Source organism: Amyelois transitella, chromosome 4, assembly GCF_032362555.1.
Source record: "Amyelois transitella isolate CPQ chromosome 4, ilAmyTran1.1, whole genome shotgun sequence".
NCBI classification, from domain to species: Eukaryota; Metazoa; Arthropoda; class Insecta; order Lepidoptera; family Pyralidae; genus Amyelois; species Amyelois transitella.
Window position 1 is genome coordinate 7470282 of NC_083507.1, and position 13712 is coordinate 7483993.

The window sequence follows — 13712 nt, forward strand, 5'->3', positions numbered from 1 at the left end:
ATTGCATCACAATAAATTACAGCAAATTTACAATCATGTATTAAACATAGCAGCAATAGGCGACCTTATCACTAAAAGCGATCTCTTCAAGGTAATCTAACCAGGTAAGACATAAAATTTTCTACATAAAATATATCACATTTTTGTACTTACCCTATGTTTACCAGGCGCTTTGGGCATGAAGGTGGCTCGATATTTGGTAGCAGATAGTTTCTCCAGCGCGCACATGACGCTCCTCTTATCGTGGACGATGTCGAGTTGGAGGTCGCCCTTCACCCCGCACCCGCTGGTGTCAAGCTCGAAGGAGTGGGGTTTTAGAGGCTCGGCCCCTTCAAGAGCGCCAGGGCTGAGACGTACACCAGATGGATCAAAGACTTCACAGGTGAATGGGCCTCCCTGTTGGGTTAATAAATTGAGCTGAGGTTGGAGCTAAATGGTATATTGCAATTACTCCGAATGTTATAATAACAGCATATATATATCACGTCTTTATCCTTTACTGGGAGGACAGAGCCAACAATGTCAAAATGACTGAAAGGCCATTTTCAGCTGAATGGAATATTCTAATAATAAATAATTTCATCACAAACAAAAAAATTGGATTAAAATATGACTTATATTCATAAAGTTTATGGAAAGAATCTCAAGTACACAAAAATATTATGACTTTTAAATTACAATCAAATGATGTGTCATCACCGAATTACTCGTAACGATACAAGTCAGAGTGAGATAAATATTTTGAACGAAGTAAAGCAGTTCATTTACCCAGACAAATAACTAAATTAACCTTTTCTAAGATGTTAAAAAAAACTTTAATTTCATTTTCAGACGTGCAAGCAAGCGTGTATAAATTTACGTAATGAATAAATTTATTTATATTCATAGACTAATGTACTCCCCTTGTTGTAACATTCTGCAGGTTTACATCGCTGGCAGGTTGATTAAATTTGTTATTTGTTATGAAGTTCACTGGCTGCTGAACTTCATATCTGACTCCTTAGTTTTCATTGTTTATCTTTCTAAACCTAATTACTATTTCAGAATAGGTATGCTAAAGCAAAATTTAAGGTGCTATGTAGTTTTTCAGTGTTTTGCCATCAACGTGGCTGCAGCTGTGATATTATTTGGGAAGATTTATCGTACAGATCAGACTCGTTTGCAATTTTTTGATATATTTGTTGTAGGTGTTTACCACCGCAACGTTAACTACTTTACCTACTATTTATTTTTATGATATGACATCTTATGCTATAGTTCTATGAAGGTCTACAAAATAGAAGACTTTTTAATTTTACTTGTATATGTTCTCCTTTGTATGTGATAGCAATAGTCCAAGTGCCAGCTTCATCAGGCTGGAAGGTGGCGCTGGAGGCGGTGGTGCCAGGAGCTGAAGGCGGCGGATGCCGAGCTTGGAGAGGGACTGCTCGGCCGCTTGGGGAGTGAGCGGTGACATCGATGTCTTCTCTTCTGGGTGCACCTGGGCACAAACTTGATATTTACAACAAAACCAGAAAATGAATCTTACTTTCTTTGATTTGTGGTAAATATATAAGAAAATGCGCCTGATGCTAATGTGATACAACAAAGCGTTTTCTAGCTATCTAATTGTCGGTCAAAGTAGTAAATGCCATCAGCCCCATACCACCACAACGGGTTATTTTAGCTGTTGGCCTTTGAAATTTCCTTTCTGTTTTTATGTGCTGTATGTAATTATTGTACAACTTTAAGGTACTTTTGTGAGCACAAAAGTACCTTAAAGTTGTGCAATAATTAGGGATGAATACGAAGAGTTATTCAAGGATTGTAATTACCTGTAGCGCTAACTAGTACTTCAACAATACTGCCGGCGGCGCATGGCGCCATACCAGGCGGTGGCACCATTACCAACCTTGGAAGTACTCTAAAGAAGTATTTGCCGTCCACCCTGGAAAATAATTTAAGATCAGTATTCTTTCACTTTCTAATCAGAGTATGAAGTCACTCCTTTTGCTACACGCATCATAGTTGTCCTAGAATTTGTTCTTGTCACGCCTTCTAAAAACGACCCTGGAAGCTTTATTACTACGATCGGGTAGAAAAGAATTATATTTAGTGAAGTGATTACTGCCTGATCTCTGAGGACCATGTAAACAGGGGAAACTGAGCACCTTGGTGAATTAGTCTCTCATCTTTGCGTATTCCCAGTTGTACCCTCCGCCAATGCTTTGAGGCTTGGGGTTTGCTCTCTGACGTTTCTTTATTGCTGTGCTTTATTGTTTTTATTTTTAATTTTGAGTAAATTGCCTTGTAAATCTTCTGAAGCGATGATAAGCATGAAGTTCTTTTATCTATCTGGTTGCAAAAAGGTTACATTTGGTGTGTCGTCATTATTATTATTGCTTGTTTCTAGTGGCAGCAATTATGTAAAAACTTGACTTACCCAATCTATAATCATGGTTTAAGACGCACCACCCCAAGCTCCTTTCCACAGACGTGGAAGGATAAACGCCAGGAGGAAATAAAACTAGTTATAGCATTAGTTACCTTATATCATCCACAGTAAGAACGATTTCGTGCATGCCAGCATGTTGGGGAATAAACTCGCCGACGCCGCGGGAGTCTAGTTTCAGTCTGGACTCTTGTTCCAAGGGATTTACTATTGACACCTTCACATCTGATATTGAGAGCTCATTTGATAGTATCTCTACTGGAATGTATGTCTGTAAATGGAACATTTATATAATGTTTGTTATTATTTACATACATACATACATATGGTCACGTCTATATCCCTTGCGGGGTAGACAGAGCCAACAGTCTTGAAAAGACTGAATGGCCACGTTCAGCTATTTGGCTTAATGATAGAACCGAGATTCAAATAGTGACAGGTTGCTAGCCCATCGCCTAAAAGAGGAATCCTAAGTTTATAAGCCTATTCCTTAGCCTATCCCTTAGTCGCCTTTTACGACATCCATGGGAAAGAGATGGAGTGGTCCTATTCTTTTTTGTAATAGTGCCGGGAACCACACGGCACTTATTATTAACTGTTATTATTTTATGATAGTAAATGTAGTCTTAGATTAATGATACAGTATCTAGGAGACCAAGCTCCATCCAGTGTTTTCTTAATGTTTCAAATGACATCAGAAAAAACCACAAAAAAGTAGGCATTTTATTTTTCCATACAATGCATACAAACAAAATACTTTTTTTCCATGCAAAAAACTGTATATATTTGGGAATCGGGCATAGAACAAAAACGTGACAGGAAAATTCTACTAGATCAACAGTTTCGTGCGGGCGGCGCTGAAATCACCGTACCCACTTGGGAACGTGGGACGTTGGGATATGATTTTGGATGTTATCATGAAAAAAAAACTAATTTTAAATTTTTTTGTTAGGCATATCAATATTTTTTTATACTAATACCTCTTCCCCAACTCTTCCAGAAGTAGAGTCAAGCGGCACCCTCAACATGTCGTGGATTGGGGGTCTCGGTGGGATGTTCCTAAACTGCGTGGCCCACGCCATAACCCCCAGGTGCTCGGAGTCATTCTGACTCATGTCGCGAGCTGATAGCACGGGCTGAACACCTGGAAATTTAATAGATATGAATTATCTTTTTTCATCATCAGTGGGAATGAAATACTTTGTAGAACATATATAATGCGTCCCATTACCTACGTATATCTTTGCGGGGTAGACAAAGCCAGCAGTCTTGAAGACTGATATGCCACGTTCAGCTGTTTGGTCTTAATGATTCAAATAGTGACATGTTGCTCGCCCATAGTCTAAAAGAGTAATTCCAAGATTATAAGCATATCCCTTAGTCGCCTTTTACGACATCCATAGGAACGAGAGGCATTGGTCCTATTCTTTGTAGTATTTTTGAATTAGGTTATTTTTTTTAGTAAAAGACTCAAAGAAATTCAAACGGATTTCATCAAAAAACATGAAGAATGTTCGATTCTGATAAAAAGTTTAATAATTAAATTATATGTATGCTAGCACGCGTGTAGCTAAAAGACCACGTATTTTCTGTATTTTAGCAATCCAACGATCTTTATTGCAAAAGTAGTATGTGTACGTATACTACTTGAAACATCAATCAGAAAAACCATCTGGATAACTCAAAAGGCTCAAATTAACTATGCTGTCAGTCCATTCGGTTACTTTTCCGTGATCAATTGTTTTATGTCAGATTATACCGATTTTCTTTGCAGCATCGATGGCCTGCTGGTTGTTCTCCTCCCACCGGGCTGGGTCTCGTCGCAGACGGCTCGGGGGCGGGGCTGGGCCACCCATGGACCGCACCAGCTCATTCGCCACTCGACCATCGTTCCAGTCAGTCTGAAAATGTAAGAATTTTGTCAACCTTAAGTTAGTTTAATTGTTAAAAAATCTGCCTTGTCACCATCCAGTTAACTTGCTTAGGCTATGATCGACAGAAATGAAGAAGCATCGTTGAGAGACAATAACAACAACAATTAAACGTCTTTCAGTATAGATACTCTTATAGCCTTAATACGACCACTTTGACAAGAATGTCTGATAATTCAAATTTTCCATAACCAGATCATTAGAAATAATATTGCTTACTTGCTTACTTTACAAAATTGGTTTTAAATAACATTATTGTAATAATTTTGTTCATGTACCTTCCTTTTAAAATAATGGTACAAATAATGCGGTCTATGTATCTGGTATAAAGGCAAAATTAACAACTATTATAAATTACAAAGCAATGTTGATGTAAAGCAGCGAACCGAGCTTTGCAAAATATATGGCACCGAAAGTAGTAACCCGAGATTTTAAGTTCTCTGTTCTCGCAGATCGTGAATCCGCTGAGAATAAGTAAGATACGCTCTATCGACAAAAAGATATTTTGCAAGTAGAAAATAGCACAAAAAGGGTTGTACGTGATAATTTCAAAACTCTACGGATATTTGTTGAAGCGCACATCAAAATTGTGGTCAGTGTAAATTCTGGATGCTCTCCGATATTACATTCTAGGTAGCGGGACGAATTCAGCGTAGTAGAAAATAGGTTGTGCGAATATGTTCCTAACGTTGTTTCAATACTAAAAATGTTTTTATTTTTACGAATTTGATTAAAATTTATTACTTGATTTAGCATCAAACATTTCCAAATCAATTAATTGAACAACAAGATAAGGATAAACTTTTTGCAATACTACTTATACGATGTGAGTGATTCCAAGAAACTATTAGCTTCTTTGATAGCAGATTGCAGATGTATGTAAATTAGCTACGAGACATGAATGTCAATAATCACAGATATTTATATCGCACCTACTTATACGATTCATACTTAAGTTAACTTATTTCTTAAGAAGACTTTAATGGATATTTTAAGAAACCTGAGAAAGCAAATTAAGTCTGCACTACAACGTGGTTTCAATGAAACTAAACTTGAAATCTAGATACCTTAAATCTTTTGAAATTTAATATAATATGAATTCATTTGTCAATTAAAAATATTGTAAATCTCAAGATTATACACAAAAAATCTACTTACCGTAAAATTTGTTATCCCTCTTTCCAAACGCGAGTTGACCCAGTCTAGCGTGGCTTTATACCCCGCAGACCCTGGTTTCATGAAGTAGGAGAGGTATGTCATGCCGGATAACTCATCTAGCCAAGGTGAAGCTAGGTATTCTGGCTCCAGCACCATGGGCACGTCAAGCTCACGGTGTGCCAGTTTCATAGCACGGCTGCAGTTTTCTATAGCTTCATGACGATCTTTAAAAAAATAGAAATTGTGTCAATCCAATAGTAACTCCATTGTAAGTATTTATAATGTGGTATGGCAGTTTTCATCCAGACAGAAGTACATAGAGTAAGATATAAAATTTTGGGGCTTTGCTTGTTCAAAGTTTGTGTCGTAAATCTGATGAATATGAATACAAGTTATTAAATATATGTGAAAATAGAGCAATTTTTAGTTAAATATCTTTCAGTATCTTCCTTCAAAATAATATGAGGCAACTAGAAGTAATAAAAAAAAACTAGGTAGGTGCCATGAAGTTGACTGTAAAATTTTTGTCGTATCATTTATAACTTTTAAAATAATAAAATTGCATATCCGACCCGACCCTCAGCGAACTCCGGACATTTGCATAAATACTGATACTCAAAACGTACCGCAAAAACAAATTTCTAGAGTTAAATACTATGGCCAACAGATCATGATGACATAGTTAACACCTTATCAAAGATAATAGCGGTAGGTTTCCTTATATGTTTTAGTTGTGAAATCGCTGCAGGCTCCGTCGTACTTACTTTGCTGTAAATGGTATATCTACACGAATAATTTAAATGCCTTGAGCAAATGTTAGTATGTAATTAATAACTTGATATGACAAGGTGTGTCATAGTTCTATATACCAGCAATCAACTTGGGGCGCTAATACATACATATTTCGGATGTATGTTCGTTTGTAACTTTCGAACCGTTGGTCTGATTTTGTAGGATTAATCAATAGAATTTTTGAGATATTCTCAGTTTTGTACAAAAATTTTGTTCGCTAGTTCTAAATTTGCGGTGAACGACTACTTAATAATAATTATCTTTAATATAAGTCTAGATAAAAATATTTCGAAATAACTCGTGTAATGGGAACCTAAAATTTTTAAGCGGTTTTAGATAGGGCGACCGACCTGTGTTATGACATGTCTAAGTACATATTTGCAGGGGCTCGTAACCGAATTTTTAACGAACATATTTTTCTTTTTTATGTCAGCGATTATGAAAAGTACATTTGAACAGTACCTGAGCTCACAAATAACGCATTGGTTTGCTTTGCAATGATTTTGTGAGGGCATTTCATTGAACTCGCGGACCTTAAAAACAGGCGAAATTAATACATACGTAAGTATGTAATAATCTCGCCTGTTTTTCGACGAGTCTTTTAGGAACTCTTTACAAATTTGTCTTCCGTTACGTCTTAATAGGACGTTAGGACGTTTTGTTTTGATCTTCTCGTTCCACGACCCCGTCGTCAATTTGTGGACAAATAATCTGCAAAAATGTTACCAGTCTATGTATAGTATGCAAAAAATAAGCACATACTGAGTTCTCGCCACCGCGGGAACACTCCTGGCTTGCAATAGTCGAGTAGAGCTGATAGCAGTACTCCACTGTTCCAATCCGTGGTCAGGTTGTTGACCCGGCAGTCGGGTAGGGCCGATTGGAGCCATGATAACATTAATTTTCTGAAAACAATTTGTTTATTAATTGCAAAGAAAGTATGAAAATATAAAAACTAATATGTGTGATATTGTGTCGTTTTTTCATTAAAAACATTGAGTGCCTTTGACCTCAGTCTGCCTGATGTCAAGAAAAATGCCTTGAAATACCTAAATTCAAAGTTTTGTAACAAAAGTGAATAATGAATTTAAAATACTCGTAAACAGAGATTTAGTTTTGTTTAAGTCGAACCCCGCAGAGTATAATTTCTATCAGTGGTTCAGTTATTCTTCGTTCTCTGTTGATGCTTGTTAAAAGATAATATATCTTTATAATAATTGGACATGTGCACTATTAAATTAACAGGAAAATTTGTACAGGTATAGAGGCTATTTCTTAACTGTTTTTGTATTTAATTTGACCCGAAAAATCCAAGTCAATGAAGAACACCAAAGAAGCGAATGCAAGGGTATGATGACATTTGGTTTAAGATTACATAGATTAAAACTTAATAATTAGGTAAAATACTAATGGTCATTACAGTAATCCCTTTATTATAATAACAAGACAAGGTTTTTCTTTGTAAAAGCTGAGTTGATAGTTGTCAGAATCTTCGTTAGTGTCACATACAGTGTAACTTAGAACGAAGTGAAATACGATCTTTCTTATCTCTTCAATCAACTGATAGCTCAGTTTTATATTCTATTTTTTCCAGAGCTTATAGCAAGTGTTTCTAAACTATAAAAAGTTCAGTTGATAATGGTATGCATATGTTTTGATTTTAATTGTTCCAATTCACATTCAACTATTGTGGCCATAAGTACCTACCTTCATTTTTTAATTTATTTTTTGAACTTATCACAAAACATTAAATTTGTTAACTAAGCGGGTGATATCCTCTGTCGAACTAAAACAGATAAAGATTGAACAATATTAATGTGGTCATAACATTAATATTGTTCAATCTTTATCTGTTTTAGTTCGACAGAGGATGTCCATCTTTAGTTTCAATCTCAATCTTGACTTTCCCAATTAATTATGGATTGTTAGTTAAGCTATCCGAATAATAAATTTAAATCAAATCAATTCAATTCCCTAACAAAGGTCTAAAACAACCATATACTATTTTACCACTGAGTCCATTTTAGGCGTGTTGATATCTGATACAGTAATAATTGTCCTGGAAACCATAAATGTCCTTGTTATAGCCACTTTAGGACTAGAAACTGCGAATAATACGTTCAGAGCTAGAGTATATTATGAGGTTCTTTCTTAATGTATTGGTAAATATATGCGATAGATAAAATGCTTGATTATATTGGCTCACTCAATAATAGAATTTGTTTGTAAGTAGTCCTAGTAGAAACTGCTTGCGTGAAAAATCAGTTGCCACTTTAAGGTTGGCTTAAAGGTTTCAGATTGAAATCATTGACAGGTAAAATTTTCTTCATTTCCATTCGCCTTCTTTATTTCCAGGTGTAATGTAGAAAAGTTTTCAAGGAATTTCCAATTCGTGATCCGGTAAGAGCGTAAGTGTTTAACTTGTTAAATGTGTACCACATTTTAACTCATATTTGGATGTGTTATTTATCATCAAAATTAAAATTGTAAGATAACATAAATAGTTGACTGGTAGAGAATGCTCCCCCTAGTTCCCCTATTGTAATTGTAAGTTAAATAATAAATAAGATTTAACCTGCTTTTAGTCACTTCTAATACCTACCGATTCGTGACAGTAGCCTGCATTTGTTCATCGTGTTGTGTTAATTACCAAGAATGAACGTTTTTTAGCACTTAGTACATAGTATTAAATTTATAAATATGGATGTTAGGTAATTTTTTCTGTAGGATCACATACGTCATATTGCGTCGCTTGCAATATGCTGGAGGATGATGGATGAATGTTATTATTAAAGTGTCTTAATGTACAATAGGAATATAAATCATAGTAGATGTGCTTTTTTCTGCGATATCTGTATTTTGTGAAAAGTTTCTACTTCAATTAAAAGTACAGTGAGTAAGCAGTAATTAAGGATTAGGTATCTTATTTCTGTAGGTGTGAATGTGTGGGTGACTAATTAATAATAGTAAAATAGTTTACCTCGGAGGGAATTTGCTTCTACCAATTTGGTATCTAACTATAAGTGACCAGATTAACCCTAAAATTAATTTTAGGTTTCCATTTACGATGTCCACGTTTCCTGTAACAAAGAAAATAGGCACATAAGTGTGATCAGTACTTATAATTAACAATATTATGATTTAAATCGGGTTTATTCCAGGCACAACTTCTCTTGCAAAATGGTAATAAAAATTTAATTTATAAAATATTTTATCTTATTAAAAATCATGTTTTCTGAAAATAAAAAGCGGCGGTTTCGGTAAAGCCCATTTTAATACTTTGTTCATTTTCCAATGAATGGTCATTTTTCGTTAGGGGAGTTTAATGAGGCAGAGCCGTATTATATTATAATTTGCATCAGTGTTGCACAAAATAAAGATGCAGTATTGTGCAGTCAGGTCACGACACCGGCAATAAAATGTTCGCAATTAAACACGAACGATTAAAATGTAGCTAAGCTTGTCCGCTCAGCTGGAAATCCGTTCCACTACAAAATAATGTAAGTACAGAATCGGTATAAGGGATTACTCAGGTGGTTTGTTCATGTGGAGAGGAAGTTTGAAAGCAGATTTACGAAGCAAACATACAAGGAGAGTGTCTGAACGTTGGAGGGTGACAGACGTATCTTGATCGAATTGGGGACAAACTCGCGAATGGTAATGTCCACTGTACTGTACCCTAAAAAGACGAACGTGCAAGAAGAGAATGTTGATAATGCGAAAAAAGTAAGATCTTATCATAATGTGGGTATGGAATGTCTCTGACATAACGAGTAAGGAGTAAGTACTTAATTTAGCTAAATACTGACTTTGTATGGTAAGGTGAGTCGTCTCAATTAGTAAAGATCGTTAGAAATTATTTTAGTAGACAGGCTGTAGTGGAATTGAAAATTAAAATATAACAAGATTTTACAAATTATTACCCGTATAGAAAACAAATAAAGATGTTTCTATTTTCGTCTAAGCTTTTTGAGAGTTCAACATGACCACAACAATCTTAATATAATTTTACCATGTTTCTCTGATGTGTTTGTGGAGTGACTACTTTGTTTTATTTTATTTTATGTCCATCGTCTGCTTGCTGATGTTCAAGGAAACATGGCCGCCGACAATTTCCGCAAACTATGCGATATATAGGTAATTATTTTTGTTTTTTCCTTCCGGATGAAGTTTTACTTTAGGAACATTTTGCGTCACAGATTCTTCATTAACGATTGGAATAAAACAAGCATATTTCGAGATTTTATGAAGAAACATAGCTGGAAAGTCTAAATTATTTAAAATTTAACTGTTTGATATAAAGAAGTATTAATCGTATAGACTGCAACTGCATCTAAGATTCTGACATTGCAGCGTTAAGTTATAAAAATGAAGAATATAGTAGCATACATAAAATCAAGCCATTTGCCCGGATGGGTAGGCAGAGACTATTTTTCCACTTGCGACGATCCTTCCACTACTTTTTTATTGCTCCCGGGAGCAATAATTATAGCGAATATCACTTACCAATATTCACGAGTTTCACGCCATCGTCTTCAATGGCTTGCAAGGCACAGCTCACGTTGTCCAGTTTCTGATGCTGGTTGCTAGGGTTTGAACTCCATGCTTTCAGCCTGCGACCTTGCAACGCCTCCACCAGCGAACATAGCACGGTGCCGTCTCGGAGGTCTTCAACGAGATCTACAACCTTTGAAAAGAATTATAAATTATTGGTTCGTTCGGTTCAAGTTCTTTTTCCTCCTGGCTATAGTCCCGTTTGGATCCTCATCATTTTAAAGAGGAACCTGGGGTATACCTTAGACCATGAATCCTAGATTGGATGAGTTAAGTTTTAACAAAGGCAACTTCTATCTGACTAATCGCCTAACTCGCCAAACACATGCTAACTAGTATTGGATCAGTCATGGTTTCACATCCTTTTGCAGGTTTCGTTAGTAACAAGTTGATAGCCTATCGGTTACAAGAAGAATTCCAAGTTTATTAGCCTTTCCCTATAGTCGTCTTTTGGGAGATCCATGAAAAAAAAGATTTCTAATAGTCCTATTCTTAAGTACGAAGGCCACGTTTAAAGCTAGCACTCATATTATCTTGCTCAAAAATAGCACCATGTCAAGTTCCTATGATCAATTGACTATATCATAGGAAGTTGTTGCTTATCTGCTAAGAAGTTACCTTAATCAATGTAGAAGTAAAAGGTCCATCCTTTTGAAATATCGTTTATAATTAGAAAAACCAACCGCCTTTCTAATATTATACAATTTATTTATATAGTGTGTGCGATAGGTTAGTCTTTGGGCTAGTTAGGGCTCGTCTCTTTAGAAAAATTCTCATTAGAGCTCTATAAGTCCACAGATTACTTTGATCTTCTTGTTACAAATTTAAAAAACTGCTACGATCGAGAAAGCAATTCATAATTTATTATCAGCGCTACCTCTGACTAATTATATATTTTTTATAACTATGAAACAAACAAATATATAGTCACTTCTATATCCCTTGCGGGGTAAACAGAGCCAACAAACACTCTTGAAAAGATTTGAGATTAAAATAAACATACCTTTATATTCGCAGGTTTCAAGGTTTCATTCACCCAATTCCTAAACGTGTTCGCCTGAATCTCCACCCAAAGGTCTTCGTGGCCTTTTATAGCCATGCCTTTGGCGGCTGTGCCCTCAGGGCTTCGGGCTGCCAGACCGGCCTGGGTGATACGCCCTGCGGACCCTTCTGCGGAATGGGCCCGCAGTCCTTGATGAGTCACCCGAACGCCGTCCATCTCGGAAGACGACGTCACTTTCTAACGTAAAAATATTTGGCTTGTCTATTTCGTTTGCTGTCTTTGGCACTGCGTATCGTTGTCATCTATAACAAGTTGAATAATTTTTGTATTAAACATTTCTATTTCCGACTCTATAAATCGTAGAAATAAAGTAATATTGCATAAATATTGATATACATATGATATACATAAAATAATTCAAGTGTTGCATTATTTTATGTAAATCATAAGCGGAGAGAATAGCATTTTTCATGGTATTCATTACTTGTTATATTTAATGGTATATACACCTATATCTGTTTATATCCGCGAGGATATCAGAGTAAATATTTTTACCTTTGTACATTGGTAGAGTAAGATGCAGTGTTATTTTAGTAAAATCACTAATATAATAATACGGAACAGGGAATTTATAACCTTTTCATTTTTAAAATTTGGGCATCCAACTCTTTATATTAAAGTTTATATTTATGATGGGCTGTCTGACCTTGATTCGATTCAGTATTTTAAAGCAGTGTAAGCGCTTTTCTAATTACTATTGAAATAGATATCAGTGCTTCTATTGTACAATACTGGAATGACACTAGACGTTTGGCTGATTGAAGCATAACCACAACATTAAATAAACGAAAACTAATGAACGGATAAGTAAAACATATTGAGCTATTATGTGGTACCAACTCAATTCTACTTTTTTGTTTTATTAAAAACTAGCAATCCACCAGGATTCGCACATTAGGTTATTATCGCACAGTGTGCTGTTTACTCGACCATCGTACTCTCGCTCCGTCGCTATAAGAGTTTAGAGCAGATTGATGACGTATTGTCACTCGGCTTGATTGATGAGCCTTTCCGAGTTTATTTGATGGCGCATTCAAGTCTCGGTGCGCGACTAACTTGTCTAATTTTAACGGGGCTAAATGCTTTAAAATCTATATTAAATGACAGATTAAGAGCTTTGTGTAGAGGGATTCTTTAGTAGTTTGAAGCTTATATATTTATATATTATAATGTACTATATATTGAAATTCGTCTTAAGTACATAAAAATTTCCGTTTGAAAAGCGCCTTTTTTGTTTACCAATCAACTTGGGATGAAAATACTTTTTATATGTATGTAACGTGATAATCGGAAAAAAATTGTTTGTCCTACATACCTTTTAATTTTTATCGAAATTTGGAATCAATAAGAAAAGAATATTTAAGTTCGTAGTACAGCTGTTTTTGGGATTTTCACAAAGAACGAGGAAATAATTTTTTCAAACTAATTTGGGCACTAATAAATAATATACATATATAAGATATTATGTTATAGGATATATAACAATATAATTGATATATTTTTTCTCGTATAAAGTTTAGAACCATTTACCAAAATATCATTTTCATTTGCAGAGCACAAAAAGCAAAACAATCCAAATCACTTTAATACTATTCTCAGCTATATATAACAATACATATTTCAAAATAGACGTCGCCGTTCATATCTTGACAAAGCGTGTAAATACCGCTCGTATATTTGTGGAATTCTAGACGTAGGAAATGCTTCCTCAGTAATGTCTTGGCTGCACCTCTGTCTCAGGCATTTTAATGATCATTGTGGCGACGGAGCAGGCGCACAAAAT

At 35.3% G+C, this 13712-nt stretch overlaps 1 protein-coding gene across 1 annotated transcript in view; it reads right to left on the minus strand.

Annotated features, from left to right (window-relative positions):
- The window catches only part of LOC106136967 (filamin-A), a 79512-nt gene that overhangs the window by 53558 nt on the left and 12242 nt on the right, over positions 1 to 13712 (minus strand). Inside the window, exons 2-12 of the mRNA XM_013337674.2 lie at positions 11870 to 12171; positions 10819 to 10999; positions 9293 to 9392; positions 7075 to 7217; positions 5521 to 5744; positions 4191 to 4332; positions 3412 to 3575; positions 2527 to 2702; positions 1815 to 1927; positions 1299 to 1480; positions 154 to 396 (exon numbers count right to left, since the gene is read on the minus strand). Coding sequence (XP_013193128.2) covers positions 154 to 396; positions 1299 to 1480; positions 1815 to 1927; positions 2527 to 2702; positions 3412 to 3575; positions 4191 to 4332; positions 5521 to 5744; positions 7075 to 7217; positions 9293 to 9392; positions 10819 to 10999; positions 11870 to 12085 — 1884 coding nt within the window. The 5' untranslated portion in view covers positions 12086 to 12171. The remainder of the gene's footprint in view (positions 1 to 153; positions 397 to 1298; positions 1481 to 1814; positions 1928 to 2526; positions 2703 to 3411; positions 3576 to 4190; positions 4333 to 5520; positions 5745 to 7074; positions 7218 to 9292; positions 9393 to 10818; positions 11000 to 11869; positions 12172 to 13712) is intronic.